Raw genomic sequence first — 21,302 nt, 5'->3', positions numbered from 1 at the left:
TGTGGACAGTGCAAGTGCATGACTTTGAGTGATGCAATATGTAGCATTACCTCTGAAGGTTTTCCAGATAAAATCTTCCATCATCTTTCTCAGGAGCCATGTGTATTGGTGGCATATAGTAATTCTGCTTATGTGGTTAAATATCAAGTTATTTCTATTTGACTAGTAATGTTAGTTTTTTTGTGAACGGACATTTATTAATTTCTCATAGCATTGTAAAAGTTGGATTACAGTATAATAGGATTCCAGAGCTAGGGAGAAGATGGACTCATAAGGACTACTTGCAGAAGATACTGTTTTTAGTGAGGACCTTTGTGTTGAAACTGCTCTTGTTGGTCTTAAGCTTGAAAAGACTTTTTTTTTTTTTAATCCATCTCAATAGTATTTCAGGTCAGTTAACTCAGTACCAATAATTCTTTTATTGCTTAACTAGGAGGTACTGCAGAGAATGTTTTTAACTTGGGATGTTTGGAATTAGTTTAATTCTTCGGTTTATTCTGCTAGGAATAGGTGCTGCTTTTACTTCTTAACAGAGACTCATACAAACAAAGTCTAGGGTGGAACATGAAGTTCAGATTAGCATCAGGATATGTTTGCAGCTTCATATGTGTATGGAGTAATTTCTAAAAAGTAATTAGTCTTTGCCACTGCATCTTCTCTTCAGTAAAACAGGTCTGGTGACTACAACTTGGGAAAGACTGTATTTCTTCACTCAAGGTGGCAACTTGATGTGTCAGCCGCGGGGAGCAGTCGCTGGAGGATTGATTCAGGACCTGGACAACTGCTCTGTTATGGCTGTGGACTGCGAAGACAGAAGATACTGCTTCCAGATCACCACTCCTACAGGCAAAGCGTATGAGACAGCTTTTGTTTGAGGACAGCCAGTCACACCTACCCTTTCAGATGCTGTTTCATGTGAAGCATGCTTGCTGTAATAGTAAGCCTTTCTGCGTTTCTGGAAGGGTGTTTCCAAATTAAAAGCTTGTTCCTTCCCTTCCTCACCTACGACTGCCCGAGCAGCACTTGTGGCATCCTTTAGCTGCAGCTTACTTGTCATTTGTGTTCCTTTGTAGTGGTCAGTAGATACAAAGCTGACCTGGAGTCAAACAGTCCTGGTGTCCACTGTGAGCACTGATACGCTGTGTTTATATTTTAGGGGTATAACCCTTCAAGCAGAAAGCAAGAAAGAGTACGAGGAGGTAAAAATATTTTCTTAATGTTGTTATTCTGGTATACAAGTGAGCTTGAGGAGTTCAATTTCATTTTTCCCTTCCAGTGGATATGTGCCATCAACAACATCTCCAGACAGATCTATCTCACTGACAATCCAGAGGTGGGAACTTGCTTCCATACTTTGGTCCATTCCTTCTAACTTGATTTGCCATTGTTCTTTACATGGCAATGTAAAGTACGTGTCTAGAAGAGCTGTTTGCTCTTGTTCTCTTAGGCAGCTGCAATCAAGTTAAATCAGACAGCCCTTCAAGCAGTGACTCCAATCACCAGCTTTGGGAAGAAACATGAAGTTCACCGCCCCAGGTAACATCCTCACTTGTGTGGAATGGAGACGGTGTGCTCGGCCGTGCTCTGTTTGCACTGGGCAGCACTCACCCAGGAGAAAGCCCTGCGTAGGCCCTGGCTTTCCAAGCCTGTGTGTTCCAGCAAATTCCTCTACTTCTGATGTTTCATACTGGAAGCCATACAAGATGCCCAGTGCTGAGGGCAATGCTTGTTGCTCCCCATCACAACTTCAAAGCTCCTTATGGTTGCCACTGGGACTTTGCTGTTTCCTCAGAAACAAACACAATGCTTTACTTGTGAGGGCTTTGCTGTAGGGAATGATCTGGGGTGTGGGTACTACAGCAGAATCCCCAGGATACACTGAAGTGACTATATTCCTGCATATTAGCTCCAGCAGTTCCTGTCAGTCTGTCCCAGGAATATGACCTACACAGATGTCAGCATAATTACTTCTGTTCTCTTGAGCTCATTTGGGTCAATCAGCAAAGCTCTCTTCCTTCCAAAATTGCTAAAAATGCTCTAGGACACGCTTATATTCAAAATACATATTTTATGTGTCGTTTCCTTGTGCCCACGTGTTCCTAGCATCTTGCTCAGTGGGAATTCTTCAGACTTCATTGTCAGAGTTGGCTTTCAAGCGCAGTGCTGAACTGATATCCTGCTTTCGAGGCAGTGTGATGTGCAACCTGCTTTAGGTGAACCTGCATTAGCAGGGGGTTGGACTAGGTGATCTCTGAGGTCCCTTCCAACCCCTAACATTCTGTGATTCTGTGGTAACTAAAGTAGGGCAAGTTTGTGTCACACTGGCTTCAACATGAAGAGACTTCCTCTGCAACTTCATTGCTATTTCATTGGCAACTACTCTCCCAAGTCACTTTTACATCTGTATGCAACCAGACAACTTTATAGAAATAGAAGGATGCTGGTGGCAAACCCAGTGTACTGTAAGCAGTGGTGCATGTAGTTACAACTTCTGTAGCTGTGGGAAACTTAACATCTCATTCTCTTTGAGAAAAGGTGCAGGAGGAATCTGACCCAGTATGAAACACTTCTTCTTAACCATCACATTGTAGGAAGCCTGTGGCTCAGTAAAGTCTTAAAAAGCTGTGAGGATTGCCAGTGGCACCGGCAGGCAGCAGTGCAGGTCCCTGCTGGCTGAACTGGCAGCGTGGCTGTGAGTGTGGCTGCTCGAGGGCAGGGAGGCAAACAGCACCCTGCTGCTGGGCTGAACGTCTGCCCAGAGCTGAGCCACAGTCAGGTCTAATATACCAGCATTTACTTTTCTCATTTTAGGTACAAAAAATAAAGCAGATTTTATTAGTGTCCTCAGTAACAGGTAAATAGGAAAACATTCTTATTTATGTTTATATGTACTAGTTAATCCTGCTCTGTTTTTTTGAATAATCTTGTCTCCCTTCCAAAGCAGAGGTAGGGTGAGATTGATCAGTGAGACTGATTGAAACATTTTAACTTTTTTTTTTTTTCCATTTTCACTTTAGCCAGAATGTAAAGAATATGGAAAATGATAAACTAATTCCCAGTGAATCAGCTGGCCTTCAAGACTCTACAGAACTCATTGCTCCTGGAACACCAATTCAGTTTGATATCGTGCTGCCTGCCACAGAATTCCTGGACCAGAACAGAGGTGGCAGGTATGGCCAGAGACAGTCGGTGACTGGTCACAGTTTCAGGGGAGAAAAATGGGTATTGCAACATCTGTGTGTGGTGCCCAGAACCTGTAACTAAGGGGGTTTATTCCTGTCTTGTAGGCGTTCAAACCCATTTGGGGAAACTGAAGACAGCAGCAAGGATGAGGAGGAAGGTCAGTGCTTCATTTTTCCAGATAAAAGTAGTCATGATATTAGGCCTAATTCTGCTGTTGGCTATCCAGTGTCTCTTAATGATACCACCTGACACCATGGAGCCCTGGTAAGAGATCCATGATGCAGCTGACAGTGGTTACCTTTCCGAAGCCAGTCTTTTAAACATCACTACCTGTGAAACCAAACACCTTCTTCCTTGCCAGTCCCAGCTGTATTTATTTCAGATATTTAAATGCAAAAACCTTGGTGTGCTGTTTTTTGTTGTTAATTCTATTTCCTTTTTCTTTTAACTAGTTGTTGACTTTTTTTTAGAAAGGGTTTGATGGAACTGTGTTAAAATTTGCTCAAGTTTGAAGCTGCTTAGTAGCCATTCCTTAGCCATGTGTGCTCTGAAATCCACAATCTAAATCTCACAGAGGCCCAGCATATGGGCTAGCAGCAGCAGCCACATCTTTTTCAGCAAAGGGAGAGTTTCTTACTGCTGCCCTGTTTCCTTTCACCCAGTAACATGCAAGGATGAGCCAGCAACTCTGACCTTCCTCTGCCAGTAGGCAGGGCTCGGGCCCTGGTCATTCTCCTCTTCCTCTGTGCCTGTCACAAGTGATGTCTGGAACCCACAGCCTCTCTCAGAACACTGCTCGCAGAACCTACTGATACTGCAGGCTTTTTAGAACTTAAAGGGGCCTGTAAGAAAGATGGGGACAAGCTTCTTAGCAGGGCCTCTTGCAATAGCACAAGGGGTAATGGTTTTAAACTAAAAAAGGGAAGATTTAGACAACATATCTTTAGCTTGCTTACCACCAGCCCTAAGGGGAGCCTGATCAAATGATGACTTTGTGGCACAACGGCTACTTAGTTGTAAAGAGGAGTCTTACGGGGATAATCAGCCAGGAAGGATTTCATGAAAACCTCACTGGACTCAGCTGCATGGAAAGTCAGGTTATAGAAGAAAGCAAGGAATGTACAAGGCTTAAAGAGAAGAGTTACTTTGATGGCTTGTGCAGAATCATACATTTATCAGTTTATGTGCACCTGATAACAAGACAGGCAAGTAAATTTTACTGCCTAATCAAATAAGGCATAAAGGGCCAGTTACACTTCTAAAGCAACTGTAGGTACAGGGTGGTTTTTTTGTTTGCTTTTTTTTTTTTCCTCTACTAGCTGCCAGTTCAAGAATTAAAATTGGGTCAGAACACTGCCTGGCTTGTAGCAGGAAATCACCACGCCTGCAGTCCTCACCCACAGGTTTACTTTTCAATTTCCAAAGCAGAAAAAATAGTTTAATTGATAACTTCAGTGACTGGAAAACTGAAGCAGCAGTGAAGGATTATCATATATTATTATTATTATTATTAACAACAATATACCAACAATCATATATAATAACTATATATTATCTACTATGCATATTATATGCTAATTATTAATAATATCCTATATTGTTACCTTTTATCTCCCAGATTCACTCTTGCAGCAGATGTTCATAGTGCGGTTTTTGGGATCTATGGCTGTTCGGTCAGATCACACGAGTGAGGTGATTTATGAAGCCATGAGACAAGTGTTAGCTGCTCGTGCCATTCACAACATATTCCGTATGACTGAATCCCATCTCATGGTCACCAGCAAGAACCTGAGGTATTGTAAAACCTTCAGCTTTGAACATTCTGTCCTCGTCGTACAACTTGTCATTAGCGAGACTATTTCTGGTTTTGTTTTTCCAAGAAGTACAACCCTAGAGGGAGCAAGACCCAGAGCTTCATTTGACTTCATAAAAAGGTCTCTTCTTACTCTGTAGAATCTAGAAGTTATCCCCCTGACTAAGCTGTAAGGACATCCTACCAAAATTTAGGGGATGCAGTACAGATCTAGGGCCCCACAAAGCTAGAGGAAAAGATTTTAAAAAAAAAAACACGCCACAGGAAGATTCTCTTTCCTTGCGTGTCGTCCGAGCCAGAGCGCCAGCACCGTGCCGGTCTCCGCGCTCTGGCCGCAGCCAGGGTGGAGCGTGGGGGCATCGGGCTCTGGCCGCAGCCGGCGTGGAGCACGTGTGTTGGTGCCTCAGGCTGTGTGCTCAGGGGTGAGCCACCCGAGAGACTGAGGAAGGTGCTGTGACCCTCACGTGTCAGGCGGTGAGAACTGGGGTCTAGAGTTGCACCTTGCCACTGACTGGCCTGGAATCACACATCACTTGATTCTCTGCGTGTTTCCCCATCTGTAAAATAGCGAGGCATCTGTAAATTGCCTTACTATTATAAAGCACCTTGAAATGACTAAGAATCACTCTAAAATAAACTTTCTTTTTTTGTCCCTACACTTCATCACAGGTTAATAGATCCTCAAACCCAAGTTACACGAACAAGTGTAAGTAACTTTCTTTTTGAACCTGGTTTTCTACTGCAGCACTGATTACCTAGTCACAAGAACTTGTGCTCTTGACCAAGCTAACCAAGTGCTGGTTAAAAAAGTAATAATTCTTTATTATACTTTTGCAGTTTGAACTTGCCACTGTGACACAGTTTGCTGCTCACCAGGAGAACAGGCGACTGATTGGCTTTGTGGTTCGTCTGAGTGAGACTCTGGGGGAAGAATCCATGAGCGCATATGTTTTTGAGAGCAACACAGAAGGGGAGAAGGTCTGCATAACATTTAATCAAATATTTTATTTAGTAAACAAGTTTTAGGCATCTGGGAATCAGTGCAATGGAAGCAAGAGCAGCTCCATTTCTTGCCAAGAAAACATGCCTTAAAGTGCAAGCCTTTGATGGCTTATGTCTAAAAAGGACCAAGTTTATAGGGAACACAGCAGCATGTACAAGGAGAGAAGGATGGGGTTGCCAATAGCAGCATGAAGGGATAGGGTACAGTTGAGTACAAACCAGCCTAAGTGGTAGCCCAAGATGGTTTTATTTTTATGTAATCAGCTAGCATGGTGAGTTGGTGTCCCGCCTCTGTGTTTAGGCCCATATTTAAGTTTGCATCGACACTGCTGTGGCTTAGGCCCAGTTAAGGAACAAAAAACCGAAACCAAACTGAACCTTACATATATTTCTTTTTTTAGATTTGCTATGCCATTAGCTTGGGAAAAGAAATCCTTGAGGCACAGAAGGTAAGTGTTTCATTCCCTGTTCCTGCAGTGTGATATCCTCCTTTTGGTTGCACTGTGCAGGTACCCGGGGGGTGTGTCAGAAACAAGAATGGCTCTTCCCCCAGTGACACAGTTTTGCAGATGTTATTTAACACGGCCCCTCGGTAGTTCGTCCAAAACTAAAGTCAGTTTGCTTTTGCAGTAGCTTGATTTGAGATAAAATTTGCCACCCTAAGTCAGATTCAGAACTATACAAATCCAGTAGTTCATGTTTTAAAGAGAGCTGTGAGTAAAGTTCTCAAAAAAAAAAACCCAGACAAACTCTTTGGGATTAAGTGTAAATGACACACGTTGCCATTTCACTTTTAGAAACTCAAATTCTTTCCTTCCTTAAGGACAGAGCACACAGTGGTTTCCACTTAAAATGAAGTGCAAAGTTTACCTAGCCCCTCATAGATAAACTTTTTTTCTATACAAAGACATTAATACATTAACATTTGTTGTGTATTTTTGTGTATCTATCTTTGTATATACAAATTACAAATACTGTATATATTCGTTGCTGGTATTTCAGAATAAGTTGGGGGAATGAGCTTGTAGTCACAGTCAATAAGAGCAGGTATAGTAAAAAAAAAGCATTTAGAGTTATTTCTCTCCTTGTTTTTCAGTAATTTTATCAATGCAAATTAACAACAGCAAAATGAAGGCTAAAAATTAATGAATTTTTTCTTCCATGCCCAAGGGCTGATTTTGCTGAACCAAGAGGGGTTATTTATGTTTCAAACCTTTAGACTAAAGGTTGTCAATAAAAAAAAAAAAAACCAATGCTGCACAGCCTTAATCAGGAGCCCTGAGAAAACGGTGTGCTCCTCCAAGCCCACGGCAGCCTGCTGATTTCTCCTTTCTCTTCAGGACCCAGAGGCATTGGCTCAGCTGATGAAGTCTGTGCCCTTAACAAACGACGGCAAGTTCATGCTTCTGAACGATCATCTACACGAGGAAGGGGAGGAGTCAGAGGCATAAAACCCTTGTGGTTTCCTGAGGGGGAAGAGCAGGGGGTGGTCTGCAGGGATCTCTGGTTTCCAGCGAGGCCAGCTCCTGTCCTGCTGCGCACTTCCTCTGGGTGCCACTGGGACAGCAGCAGGACTCGGCCTCCGGGGCTCCTTGGGGATGGGCAGTGTGTTTAGGCGTGTCTGGGAAGCTGACAGTCTTTGGGAATGTTTTGGCATTAGCCCCTTGCTGAGAGGCAGCTGGGACAGCAGAGCTGTCGGCCACAAAGGGTTGATGTCATTGCTTCAGCTTTCCCTGGCAAGCAGCCTGCAGTTCCACTGAAATGAGGGCAAGCTGTCAGCTCCCTTAGCGAGTATCAGGCCTCAGATCTCCCAGCGCAGCCCCTTTCCATAGTTCACAGGATTATGTGCATCTGAATGAAGGTTAAAACTGCACTATTTACTTATTTTCAGATGAAGTTATTTTTAGTCTAGTTGAAGTGTAACAAAACTTATCTTTTATGCTAGCCTATTTACAAAATGATTTGTTAAACACTGTTTCCTATTAATAGGATCTATTTTTATATTGCATCTAGAATAAGGTTAGAAAACACATCTAAGTGCCTACTCTTACCTTCAGGGGGACCACACTCACGCTTCCTGTAAGTAAATACTGGACACAGGGTACCTCCTCCATCTGTTATTCTAAATACCACTGACATGCAAACGTCACAAGTAGTCAACGAATGTGGCATGTTAGTTGTGTGCAGTTTTTCTGTGGTTAGGTTTCTTGAAAGTTGCCAGAGGTTATAATTGTAGGACAAATAAGTACTTTTATAATAAGAATTCTTTGTATTTTTAACATTATGGTGTCATGCAACAGCTAAGTCTACCAGCAATCTTTGGTTTTAAGGAACTGAGCAATAAAATGCTAGATTAAAGTCTACCATGTACTGACTAGTCTCATAAATTAGACACTAGATAGATTTGGCTAATGAGTTTAGATTTTTTTACCCCTCCAGTTTAACTTGAAAACATGAGAAACTGTACTTTGCAGAGCAAACAAAAATAAACAGTAGTTATTGGGTGGAAGGGGTATTTTGTAATCTGTGGCAGAGTTTGTATTTATCAAGATAAGGTTGAAATTCCTCAAACTTAAATTAACTCTTCTCAGTTGCTTACCAGGAAACTAGATTTTTCTGTAAGCAGAATCTGTGCTGCAACATCTGAAAGATACCAGTTGGCAAGTGTTTGACATGGAATAAATTAAATTTAGCTGATTGTTGAATATTTCAAAGAACCATGGAAGAAAACTGTTAGTAACTGACAAAAACTTCCTGACAAATAAAAGTTGAAGCTGTCTTATTAAAAAAATTGACAGGTGCTGAACTGATGTTACTAAAGACACTAAGAATGAGGTTCACAAAATTGCATTTATTAAGTTTTATGTACATAATGTTCTCTACTCACAAACCAAAGGTACTGAGGTAACAAAATACCCTTTTGTACAATGAGCTAGGAAACACTGAAGTGTTACATTTGGTCCTTTGTACCTGAGAAGCTGAAAACAGCTGTTGTTGATGGACATCAGATGAAAACTCAAATTTACTTCCATTTACCCACTGCCCTGGGACTGCCAGAATCAACCCTTCAGCACTTCCCCGTGAAGCCCAGAGCAGGTGGGTGCTGCTGGAGCCACCACTTGTCGCTGATCAATGCAAAGCTCTGCTCTGGGCAGCAGCTGTACTGTGCTCCCCCAACCACGGTGCTGCAAGGAGAAGGGGCAAGGCAGCCCCTCAGATGCAGCAGGAAGGGGGACAGCACCCTATCAGAAGGGGGTTGCAGGATCCCTGGAGGAGCAGCTGCTATAGCATCTATGTTGCAAGACTGACAGAGGAGGGCAGTGGTGGCAGCTGCCTTCTCAGGGAGAGAGACTGGCCCTCAGCCTGTCTTGAGGGAAAACATGCTGGCAGTCTAGTTTTACATCCCTGCAGCAAACTCGCCCTCACTTTTATCAGCTGCAGGAATTCTGAGTGAGCACACTGAGTTTAGTTCGGGGGATTTTGTGTTTCAGCTCCCTCACCTCCAGACAACCAGTGAGGGTCCATTTTGTTCCTATAACTGGAAAAAGGCCAAAAGCAATGAAAACAGTAGTAGCACCACAGCAAGAACTTTGGACCCCTTCAAGATCCTTGGCAGGGGGAAAGGATTTATCCTGACTCTCACTGGCACAGAGGGGCGTGACATACAAATCCACGACGCAGCTTGTACTTGGGGTGTGAAGAAGCTTTCTGCATATATATGCTGCTACATGACAAAAAAAAAAAAAGGAAATACAAACTACAATCCTGTATCAGCAAGAATAGCTCTATTATCACTGTACATATTTATGTGTAAGTATATATTGCCACAGAGTATACATTCAGGTCTCCCACATTAAATGGGGTTCTATAAAAATAGGCATCTTACATCTTTCCTGTAGACTTCCCACCACCAGAACCACAAGAATTTATTAACCACTACACAGTAAGAAAACACAGAGTTCCATTTATGCTCGGCTGCAAAGTATTACTTATAAAAGATAGCATCTTTCAAAAAAACAGGATAAGGGAACACCAGGAGTGCAGATTTCATCAGAGCACGTGTAACATCCGGGCTGCACACAGCTACCCCGGCAACAGCATCCTAGGGCAGACGGACACCACCTGTTGGTGACGCTGCAGTGGTGGTGGGAGGGGATGTGGGGCACGGCCTCGCCAAGCCAGGAACAGGGGTGACACCAGATGAGATGGGAGCACGGAAGTCCTGCTGCCCCACTCCCTAGTGACGGAGGTGCAGCGGACGTAGCGGAAACGCCGATCCCGGCAGCGCTACTGAGCGCTTGAGTGTGGGCACAATTTGGTCAAAAAAAAGTGTGCACAACTTACAAAAAACCTCCCAATCAAAAAAGCAAAAATATAAATCAAGTAATGCAGCATTCTGTAGGGCAGTCTCTGTGGTAATAATGAACTAAAATTAAACCTTTAATGAGGCCAGCTAATTGAAACAGTCCATGAAACTTCTGCAACACGTTTTCAGAAGCAGCAACGGGACTCGCCCAGCCGCCTGGTCTTTCCAGTTGAACCAAAGCATTTGTCCTGGCTTTCCGAATGCTGAGTGACTGGCAGGAAAGGGAGAATCAGAAGTGCCTTGGGAATTGTCTTAACCAGTGATCCAAGGGTTGGTGGAACAATTTGAACCATTAAAACATGATTTTTTTTGTACTTAGAATGAAAGAAGCCGGCAAATGTGTAAAAATACAAGTGCAAAAAAAAACCCCAAACCGAAACAGTAATTCTCAGTTGGACTGACTGGAGTAGTTTATTCTAGTTTGTGAGACCTAGAAGTGCTTTATGTTCTGGGAGGTTATAACGCAACTATATCTTCTAACCAAGGTGGCGTTTACTTTTAGTGCAAGTCTAGCTACTTAAGTTAGGGATCCGAGTAACTCTTAACACAATCTAGAACCTCTACTTGCAGGCGTTAGCAGATGTTATATTTACACAGAGTTCTCACAGTGTTCAGCAGCTTCTGAAGCCTGCAGTTCAATTATTGTTAATAATTAGGCATGTAAGACTGAATGAACAACACAGACGGCACCAGAGACCTACAAAGGCTTGGGAATACAGAACTGAGGCTGAAACTTGCCATTAGGCACTACATATTTATGAACTGTAAGATCACTTAATAGTTACAGACACCCACCACACAGTGTCTGGTCATAAAAGGAAGAGCTGATTATGGCTGTCTTGGCTCTGGATTTCCTTCCTTCTGTGGATGCAAATCAGACCTTCAGTATGAAATTGAGAATTAATTTATTACATTAACTTGTCTTGTTTTCCCATTCTCTGACACGAGGGGGGAAAAAACCCACAGCAGAGGCAAATAAGTGCCTGATAGAATCTAAGTTCCCACAGCACAAATATTCTCTACTTGAATAATAAGGGTTTGTGGAATAAAACTTTAACAAGGATTTCCATTCTGTGTAATACCTTTCACATACATTCACAACATACACTGTCAGACCTACAGTGTAATATGTGACTGCATGAAATACAACAGGACTGCATAAAAGCATGTCTGAATTAGTTTTTGGACAACAGATATGGACAATATCTTGATTAATTTTTTTTCTAGTTGAAGAGATGCACCAGTTTGAAGCTTAGACAAATGGCCTGCGAGTCTTGGGGTTTTTAAATGCTACGGTTAAAGATGCAAGAACGCATCTAAAAATTAGTAAGCTTTTTTTATCTGCACATCTGTACTTTAAAATAACTAAATCCAAGGTCAACATTTTATATAATTATTTTCAATCTAGAAGTGCTGTAAGTAACAAACCCCTGAAAAATAGGAGTTTCTACAGGACGATACAAACACACACAGACCTTGCCTCACTGGATGCTTTTATACTACTGTACATTTTCTCTTGGGTTTAACAGAGCAAGTAAATCAAATTTAGAGCTTTTTACCCCTACGGGGCGTTAAAGAGCGACAGGCAGGTGAGTTAGTCGGGTACCGGCCGCCTCACTTCCCAGCAGGGGCTGCAGGTGCGGAGCCGGAGAGCTCGCCCTCGCTCGCTTTAACTGCTTCTTCTACAACAAAAAACAAAGACAAGGGTCACATTTCACATCTTATTCAAGGCAGCAAAACAAAGTCTTGGCCTATCTATGACGCTGATGTCGTTACACACAACACAGCACACGATGGTCAGCATACACAAATGCACCTTGCAGCACAAAGGGTCCTGGCCTCATTAAGACATTTGTGTTGGGGGTGAAAGGTTCCTTCAGATGGTAGGACTTGTGTAAAGATGACAGGCACACTCACACGTTTTGCACAGTCCAAGTCCAAATATTATGGTAAAAAGCAAAGATACCACCATGCTCAAAACTTTTCACCCTGGTGTGCACTTCAAGCTTCTCTCACCACAAGCCACATTTTCCAGGGAACTGGATGCTTATCACAACAGTGAATATTTAACCTAAAATACAATTAACCGATGGCCTACAGAATGTTCTCCTAAAGAAGCCAGGGTAATAGGTCTGTTCTTACTTGCCATAATGTTTGTAGTTGGGTTGGGTTTTTGTTTGGTTGGGTTTGTTTTGGTTTTTGTGTTTGTTTTTTTTTTTGTTTTTTTTTTTTTGTGGGTTTTTGTTTGTTTGTTTGTTTGTTTCCATTGAGCAATTATTTGAGCAACTGCACTGAATATGCTCCAACATAAATTCATGCTAAAAGAATTCTTTCTTTGCAAGCTTCTCCTAGTGCAGAAGAAGAACTTATCTTGGGCCCCAGTGACTGTAGCCTCACAGGTCACTTGTGCATTTGTCAGAAACACAGTTGAAAATTGTTTACCAATTCCATTTTTAATATACTGGTACCCAAGTTTCTGAGTAACTTGTGACAGAACTGCACTTCTGGATCTCAATCAGGAGCATTCTCATTTCTTTGAGAAGCATTTTCCCATACTGTTGTGGTTTGAGCCTTGGAATGGGGGCGTGACCTTCCAGCAACTGGGAGGACCCCGGGTGGGTGTGAAACCATTGTATTCCCTCCCCTTCCCACACACACTCTGATAAGAGGCAGGGAGTGGGTTCTAATTTCACTCCTGCCTTGGAGCTCGGAGAGGGAGGTTGTCCTTTCACTCCGTGGGACCCTGGAACCATTTCTGAGGGTTTTGTATATTTTATTTTTTTGTATTTTTCCCCTAATCTTTGTATATATTATTTTCCTTACCTCCCTTGTTTTCTGTTCCTTGTTGAACAATATACTTCATTTTTTTTCCAAAGTGTCTCCCTCTCTCTTGGGGGGAGGAGAGGTGAGTACATAGTTCTGTTCTGTGTGGGTCCTGCCCTGAACCCCTTTTTACATGGAACCAGGACACATACCCAACAGAATGTTCCAGAATTCACAAGGGAGACTATATAAGCATGCATATAAAATGCAAGATCCCCACGTTACCTAGTCAAGAGAGCATACCACAAATTAATATCTCCCCCTCTGAATATAATTCAACAGCAGATGAAGCATATAAATATTTGAAAGTCATGTATAACATCTGCATCATCTATGTAAGCTGAAAAACAGCTGGTAAACAATGGGTAAAAAACCCACCAGTGTACTTCACACCAGCTAAGGCTGTGCAGAAAAGGCTGTCATTGTCAAAACTAGTAACCAAGTATGGTGCTGAAGTTGCTGAATTTAATCCCTGTCCCAGAATTAATCCCTGTCCCAGATTTTTTTTGGTTCATTGGTTTGTTTTTGTGGTGGTGTTTTTTGGGGGCTATCTTCCCCCTCCCCAGAAGCCTAGCTTGAAGTTCACCCATTCCAGAGAAGGGCTCCGTGAGCTGTCCTTGACTCCTCAATCACCCTTCACCCCACAAAACTCTGAAATACTGAATCAACCCACTAGGAACGCAGCAGCTATTGAAAAAAAGAAGAAAAAAGTACTTTCCCTATTAAGGCACACTCTTCTCACGAGCCAAAATGTTCTCCATGTAGCAGTCATGTACCTTCTTTTTCTTTCTTTTCCTGGTTCTCTTCTGCTGCAGTTTTATCTGCTCTGAAAAAAATTCTTGCACTACTTAGTGAGAAATAAAGGAGTTCAAATTCCTATGGAAAAAGATAGAGAAAAGGAGTGGCAGTGTATCACAAGAATGAATTTGTGACAGATATAAATAGGATTTTTCAGAAACATATAAGGCAACTAGATTTCAATATCTATATCACTTAAATGCTTTTGAAAGTCTCCCACCATTCATACCTTGTTCACATGCACTTTACAAAGCAAATGTCAGCCAAAAACTTTAAAGGGTAATTAAAGCAAAGTAGCATCAGTGCAATAAATCTGTCACTAAGCTACTGAGGCTGAAAATGAGGTTTGTAGCAGCAGCAAGAATTAGGAGCAACTTACCCATGGAAAATCAAGCAGGCCAATAATTTAAATGACAACAAGCTTGATCAGTTTCTGAACAAGGTTCAGCAACTTGGTTATTTAACAGCACAGGACCCGACAGCACATGCCCGTGGGAGCCATGAGGAGATACAGGGCTTTATGTATTTCAGCTGCAGATGTGCTTTTACAGAATGTAATTGTGGGCTACTTATAAACAGCCAACCACAGATTTGTCTCAGAAACTCCTCAAATCAAGAGCACAGAGAGAAAGAAAGCATTTACCCTCACCAATGAAACCTGAACTGCTATGCTTCAAAATTCAAATGAAAACTCTTTACTCTGTTTGACAGCTAGTGCATCATTCAGCTTAGCAGAGCAGAATTAACACCCAAGGATCTCTGAGGGTTCACAGTGTTAAATTTCTTATAACAAAGATTTCATGTAACAAAAAACTTATTGAAGTGTTGAAGTTTTAGTTGCATTAGACTTCAAACTCCACGAGTCGAGGACTTCCATCAGCTGGGTCAAGTTCCTGCCTCACTCAAACACCACACACACAGAAGACATCCCCTTTGGATCATACACCTCAAGTCTGTGCATTCTTTTTGCACTGCTGCTGTAGACAACACCATATGGCTTTTGCTCTTGATAAGCTCCATCAGCAAACAGGCACCTGAATGGTGATGGCTCAGTGCAGGACTCAATACAGACCAAGCAACTAGACCCATCCTGTACCTGTAAACAAACTTCCAGTCGCTTGTGGGTAAGGTTCATCGTCTGCAGCAGTTTCTCATCTTGATTAGTGGACTGGACATTCTGTTGCTTTGCTACAGCTCTTATTTCCTTCACATACTTCTCTCTAACAGACTGGAACCAGTGCAGAGAATCAAACTCCTGGTACTGATCCAAAAGCTTCAGAATGTAAGCCACACCTATAGTCATTAACAAACCATGTATCAAAGTCCACTTGCAATTTGTAAAATGTTTTGTTTAACGGACCAGCCTAAGTCAATCATTCCCCCACAAAATTTAGATTTTATTAAAAAACAGGAAATAAAATCATAAAGAAGAGCAAACTTCAACTTTTGAAAACCTCACAACTTATCCAAAGACTTGTACATACCTTCTCACCTGCTGAGATCAACAAGCTTTGAAAGAAACTGGGGAGCAACAACATGCAACCAAACTGCTCCCACACTCAGCAATTCCATGCTTATGAACACAACAATAGCCCCCAAATCCACTGCGCTGAAGCCAAGACAAGCCAAATTTAAATTATGGACTATTTAACTATGGGAACATCCAAAACAAAATAAGCTTTTCTTCCAAATGACCATTATGGTGGTTTACCCAAAGGCTAGTCGGCATGTGGAAACTTACCCATGGCAAACCCATCATCAGTGAAAGCTGCTCCACTTTTATTCTTCTTATTCAGCTTCTCCTTGCAACTGATTGAATGCTCCACAAAATTGAGGGTCTGGAAGAATGAAAAAGCTGTCTTGGAATCATCATGAAAAGTTCACAAGTTTTAAGTTTTCAAATACGTGCTGTTACCTATGAATAGAATTCCATGCCCCAAACTACGCTGTGTTTCGCATCATTATGCATTTTTCTAAGTAAGCTTGTCCTTTTTCTAGATTTTTCTGGGGAAGAAAGTAGGTTAAGCTTTGGAAAACATTTGCATATGCAAAAGTAAAAAAATCAAAGGTACATGTTAATTTTCACTGTTCTTGACTGTCGTTACCGACACCCGAACCCCGGGATCTCTGCCACCCAACCTCTGCCGTTGGGTACCATCAGCAGACACAGGCTTCAATGTGAAGGATGCTGCAAATGGCGTTTATTGCGCAGCTGCAATTGCTTATATAGCACAAGCCACGCCCACAAGGCCCCTCGTGGGCAGTCTGAGCTTTCCGTTACATCGCGAGATCTTCCGCACGCCGATCCCTGCCTAGGGTGGGCTCTGCTCACCACAACACTTGACAGACTTACCTCACATTCTCTTAGTGATTATTAGAGGTAAACATGTAAAAAACTTAAAGGATAACTAGAATAGCCCAGGTTCCTGAAAAGCTTTAAAGATATTTGTGTTTTAAAGGTACAGCATGTTATTTCCCTCCACTTAGAAAACAGTAAAAATCCTTCAACAGTCTTACATTTATGATGTTGAAAAATAGATCCAGGGCACTGAGTGATGGGTACATGTCTAGCATGCACTAACTACTCTTAAGACATGGAAATGTGTGTACATTAACAACTTCTCAAAAACCTATGACAGTTTCAAATTGAACTCTACACTGGAACACCTTTCTAAAACTAAAATGGATTTTATATTCCTAAAATTGTATTTATCAGAAAAAATAACTCCACAAATGGGAAGGAAAAAACCCAAAAGCATTGTCACTTCCACCTGTCTTCCCAGTCTTAAATTTATGGCTCATTGACATTCCAAAATTAGTTTCTAAAATAGGATGTTACACAAGAATCTGTTCAGCTCATTTAGGCCTTCAAACTGAACTGCTCCCAAATTCCCAGACTGCTACACTCAAGTGTGTGCATCACCTAACTCCAATTTTCTAAAAAGCTTATTAGCAAAAGCAGATCCAATGCCAGTAGAGAGTACCTCAATTCTACATGATATTAAGAGAGCATAAAGATACCTAATGCAATGCAGAAAGAGCACACAGGTGAGAGCTGAAGAACATGATTTTAAACTCTATCCTTGCTGTTCCAATTCCTCCTTTATCAAGTTGGCTTCTCCAAATTTGATTCAAACAGGAGAAGCTAGTTTTAATGCTATCTTTTGAGTGCTAGCACATGAATTAATGTAATTAAACCTGGCTTTGGACAGCTACCAGCAAAGCCATGCTCAAAACAACCCTGCTCATCATCAGGGAAGAAAGCATATGTTAGTCAACAGCCTAATGTTAAACATTTAAGTGTAAATACTGACCAGTGGGGGCACAATGATGTAGAAGTTGCGCAGGTGCATGTTCTTGGGGCTGCGGAACTCGGGCGCAAAGACGTCCACGAGCATCTTGAAGTACTCCGTCCCCTCCGCGAAGTTACGCGCCAGGTCGCCAAGGACAGAGTCCAGCTGCCTGCAGAGGACAAGCAACGCGCCGCCTTCTTTCTGCTACGAGGTCCTTTGCTTACTCACCCCTTGGGGTAACCACCCTCTCTTCACTCTTTGGCTACACCCACGACCCAGTAGTCAGAGCAGAGCCTCCAAGAGTGCACCTTACCTCTACAGCCAACTTGAATCATGTTAATTTTCTCAAAAAAGGTCTATGAATAGAATATTTGCATCTTTTTTATTGAAGGCCCTGAACATTCTAAATGTAGGTATCAGATAGGTGGTGAGGAAAGCTTGTTAGCCTTCACACCACAAGGATCTTATCAAGAAACTAGGCTGTAACAGTCTCTGAATTTTTAAAACAACTGGTTCTATTTTTCTTCTCTTTGAAGAAGAGCAAGTAGTTTTGCACAGTAGGTTGAACTTTTAAGACACAAAAATGCAACTAATAACATTTATAACTTGAAAATAACATTTCTCTTATCCCACTACTGCCCCAAACTTCAAGAGCACAATGTTAGGGTACCTTGCTGCTTTGTGTGTTTCTTCTGAGAGTCCTTCTTCTTTCACCAGCTCTTCAAAGTTAACAATATCTTCCAGATCAGGAACAAACCTGAAAACTTACTGTTTGTTAGGACTATGCTCATGCTCAACTGTCTACATTCACTGAACTATCTACTATAATTTATAATTAATTTAGTCCTCTGGGCTCAAACTACTTGAAGTAGTTCTCCTTCAAGCACTATTCTCATCCAAGCACTATGAAATTCACCTTTAAACACACATAACATTATTTGTACTTCTGCTTTTGGTACCAGGCTACCATCTCCTCTTTTTAGCACTTACTGCCCCTGATAACTCTAAGTTTACTATTATCTGCTAGAAAATCAACTGTTTCTTTGTATGTAAAAGTTACTATGTTTCAATAATCTTATGTAAACACAATCATCTGAGTGATCTACACAAGGAGAAATATCAAAGAAATGTTTTTTCCAAGTTACTCAAGGCTTGTACTGTTCTTCCTTAATGCATCCTCGAAGTGATTAACTGACTTAATTAAGGACAAAGGACTTAAATGCACATTCTATTAACTGTTGCAGCATCTTCCCAAATTATTTGTATGATTTTTAGTGGTTCATTGCAATGACTTTACTGTTCTGAACTCCAGCACTAGTTTTTATAATCTACTTCAATGAAGACATAAAAATGGACCTTTTCAAAACTTAGGGGTGATGTGCAAGAGCCTAGGGAATATCAGCATGAACAGGGAGCAAAGGAATAAGAATGAGCAAACAGAAAAGTGAAATACTTGTGGAAGTACCTAATTGCACTACTACAGCAGTGAAGTCCACCAGATCTTATCATTCGTACATAACCCATTGCGTTGCCTTTAAAAAAAAGAAAAAAGGAAATAATTTATAAACACACATATTCTTCATAATTCCTATAAGATTTGAAATGTAAATTAGAAGTTGGCATAGAGTTCTTGCAAAGAAACTGTGCTGAAAGCCAAGATAAAATGTTTACATTGAACCCCAGTATCAAAAGTCTATGCAGAGAAAACAAATGCATCACCCAGCAAGGTTGTGTTCACTTTCATGTCACCAGCAGGGGCACACAGTGCCCAGTGGAGAGAGGTTCTACATTAAAGCACTTTCATATTCAGATCAGTCCTGCACATCTAACTGCTGAAAATACCATTGTTCAGCATCACACATCACTCAAAGTTACTTCTCTTGGATATGTGGTTGTTTTCTGAATTACATTAACTTAACAGTACTAATATTTTACTGGGAAATACACTCAATCTGGATAAAAGTAATTTCCATAACAAAGAAAAGAACTTAAAAAGGGAACAGGAATCTATGCAAGCTACAGCTTTAGTTTAGATTAAGACATGCAATGGACATCTCTCTGTAATTAGATGAGAGTATTTATTTCATATGGGGTACAAGTACTTTCCATCTGACTGAAGTTAAATGTAATTTTAGCCCAAATTAAAAGTTCAGTCACTAGATGAAGATCTCTTCCATTTAAAAACATTTATAACGTGTTCTTAGATAGCATTTCATACCAATTTGACTTATGAGTTGTCTGAACTGGTCAAGATAGCTCTGGCCATCCGGGGTTATCCCAAGTTTTCTGATGCCGCGGTTGAATTTATCTGCTCTTTCAAAGGGATACTAGGAAAATATTTTAGAATAATTTGTAAGAACAGTTAGCTATCCTTCATTTTTTTTCATCACTTCAATACAGTTCTAGTTGCAACATATTCCTACATTAAATCTACAGATTCATTTTGAAAATAAATTATACACCTGCCTGTGTCTATATCAGTTCACAGAAAGTAATTTGTCTAAGTCACTTCTGCAAGCTGAGAAGCAAAACAGAAGCATTGCTGTGAACAAGAGAGCACTGCTAAAAGAAATAGGCACTTGACACACAAAGAAGCCAGTAGTCTATTTTACTAAATATGTTGCCTCTTGCATTTCTGAGTAATCAGCGTTCCACCATGGCAAAAAATCAGACCTCAGTCCCCAGATCTGGACATACTGGAATAAGTGCTACATATTCACATCATTTTGGACTCAATTTGAATAATCGCATTATTCAAAACAACTGTTAAGCACAAATTGGGCTAGAAGTTTAGCATCTCAAATAGACTATGAATCCATCAAATCATTGTTTTTATGCCACTGAATGGTTTTTAGCCAGCCTCATATACAGAGCAGCCAGAATCAAAGCAAGCCATCCTATACATGCACATGTAACACTGCACATTGGCAAGACAAAAGCTGTCACCTTGTATGGAGGTAGACATTCAAATAGCAGCAATGTTATGATTTGGTGCACCTTCAGCTACATGGAAGTAACACTTTTTAGCCAAATTACTCTCAATCCTTCAAAAATTACCTTACCTTGTGATCATTTTGATCCTTCACTTCCCTGAAGAATCTGATGTCCTTGATAAGTCTGGATTTGATATGTTCATCATACATGAACTGGCTAAAAATATAAAACTTCTTCCTCAAGAATTGGTAAGTGAAGTTTACCTAGAAGAAAAAAGTTTTTTAAATAGTCAAACCAAGAAAGTAGCAAAATTACAAGCACAGCTAGAAACCTGTTTTCAGTAGGTTCCTGAGTAACTTGTATTTATATGGAACCTTCTACTTAGTTTACTTCTTTTTGTTTTTCTCAATTTAGCTTCTTAATTTCACTGGATTAAAAGACTAAGGAAAACCCTTTTGGCAGGCCTGCTCTCTTCCAGGAAGGGCAGAGTGACCAAGGGACAAGTTAGCTATTTCAGTTCTATGAACCGCCCTACATCACCACCAGTTTATGTCTGGCATATCCTGTAGCTGTCCTCTTGAAGCAATAAACGCTTCAAGTTGAAAAAGAGCACACAGGCTCAACTTCCTCAGTCAAGTTGTGGAATCCGCACAACCTCCTGACACACCTTTTCACTTCCTCAAAGTTTTCTAACACACTTCCCCATAAGGCAGAAGCACACTTCCACCCTATGCGTCTCAATTGCTTCTGACGTCGGCATAAATAACTTTACTCACAATCAGAAATTAATAAAACTATATCACTAGGAAATAAAGTAACAGCGAGGTTTTTTTAGTAACCAAAAAGTAGTGCAAGGGAAGTTATTTCCAATACTGCGAGAAAAAACAAAAACCTTATTTTTCCTTATTTCCACTTTTAAAGTAATGACTTCAGAAATGGCTCAGTGTTTCAGCAAGTTCCTTTTTTTCTTCCCAGCTCCAGAAGAACGGGGAAAAGCAAACAGCAAAGATGTAGAAACAAGCTGAGCAGGATACTGGAAAGCAGCAATCTGAAATTACCTTTAGCACTGTATCCAAATTTGGGAAGAACA

General features: G+C 41.1%; 2 protein-coding genes across 2 annotated transcripts in view; one reads left to right on the top strand and one right to left on the bottom strand.

The window, feature by feature from the left end:
• The window catches only part of APPL2 (adaptor protein, phosphotyrosine interaction, PH domain and leucine zipper containing 2), a 37,396-nt gene extending 29,947 nt beyond the window's left edge, over window positions 1-7,449 (top strand). Inside the window, exons 11-21 of the mRNA XM_008941654.1 lie at window positions 665-853; window positions 1,157-1,199; window positions 1,277-1,333; window positions 1,448-1,536; window positions 3,018-3,170; window positions 3,288-3,340; window positions 4,802-4,976; window positions 5,666-5,702; window positions 5,834-5,974; window positions 6,400-6,447; window positions 7,339-7,449. Of these exons, the coding sequence (XP_008939902.1) occupies window positions 665-853; window positions 1,157-1,199; window positions 1,277-1,333; window positions 1,448-1,536; window positions 3,018-3,170; window positions 3,288-3,340; window positions 4,802-4,976; window positions 5,666-5,702; window positions 5,834-5,974; window positions 6,400-6,447; window positions 7,339-7,449 (1,096 nt within the window). The remainder of the gene's footprint in view (window positions 1-664; window positions 854-1,156; window positions 1,200-1,276; window positions 1,334-1,447; window positions 1,537-3,017; window positions 3,171-3,287; window positions 3,341-4,801; window positions 4,977-5,665; window positions 5,703-5,833; window positions 5,975-6,399; window positions 6,448-7,338) is intronic.
• Window positions 7,450-11,978: 4,529 nt separating this feature from the next.
• The window catches only part of KIAA1033 (KIAA1033 ortholog), a gene marked incomplete at its 5' end in the record, with an annotated part of 33,430 nt that continues 24,106 nt past the window's right edge, over window positions 11,979-21,302 (bottom strand). The window contains 9 exons of the mRNA XM_008941653.1: window positions 11,979-12,046; window positions 13,964-14,063; window positions 15,082-15,278; window positions 15,727-15,823; window positions 17,300-17,447; window positions 17,949-18,035; window positions 18,744-18,810; window positions 19,497-19,605; window positions 20,341-20,475. Coding sequence (XP_008939901.1) covers window positions 11,979-12,046; window positions 13,964-14,063; window positions 15,082-15,278; window positions 15,727-15,823; window positions 17,300-17,447; window positions 17,949-18,035; window positions 18,744-18,810; window positions 19,497-19,605; window positions 20,341-20,475 — 1,008 coding nt within the window. The remainder of the gene's footprint in view (window positions 12,047-13,963; window positions 14,064-15,081; window positions 15,279-15,726; window positions 15,824-17,299; window positions 17,448-17,948; window positions 18,036-18,743; window positions 18,811-19,496; window positions 19,606-20,340; window positions 20,476-21,302) is intronic.

The sequence above is a fragment of the Merops nubicus genome, unplaced genomic scaffold (assembly GCF_000691845.1).
Source record: "Merops nubicus isolate BGI_N331 unplaced genomic scaffold, ASM69184v1 scaffold5986, whole genome shotgun sequence".
NCBI lineage: Eukaryota > Metazoa > Chordata > Aves > Coraciiformes > Meropidae > Merops > Merops nubicus.
Note: the sequence above shows the minus strand (reverse complement) of the source record. Positions and strands in the feature narration are given on the sequence as shown.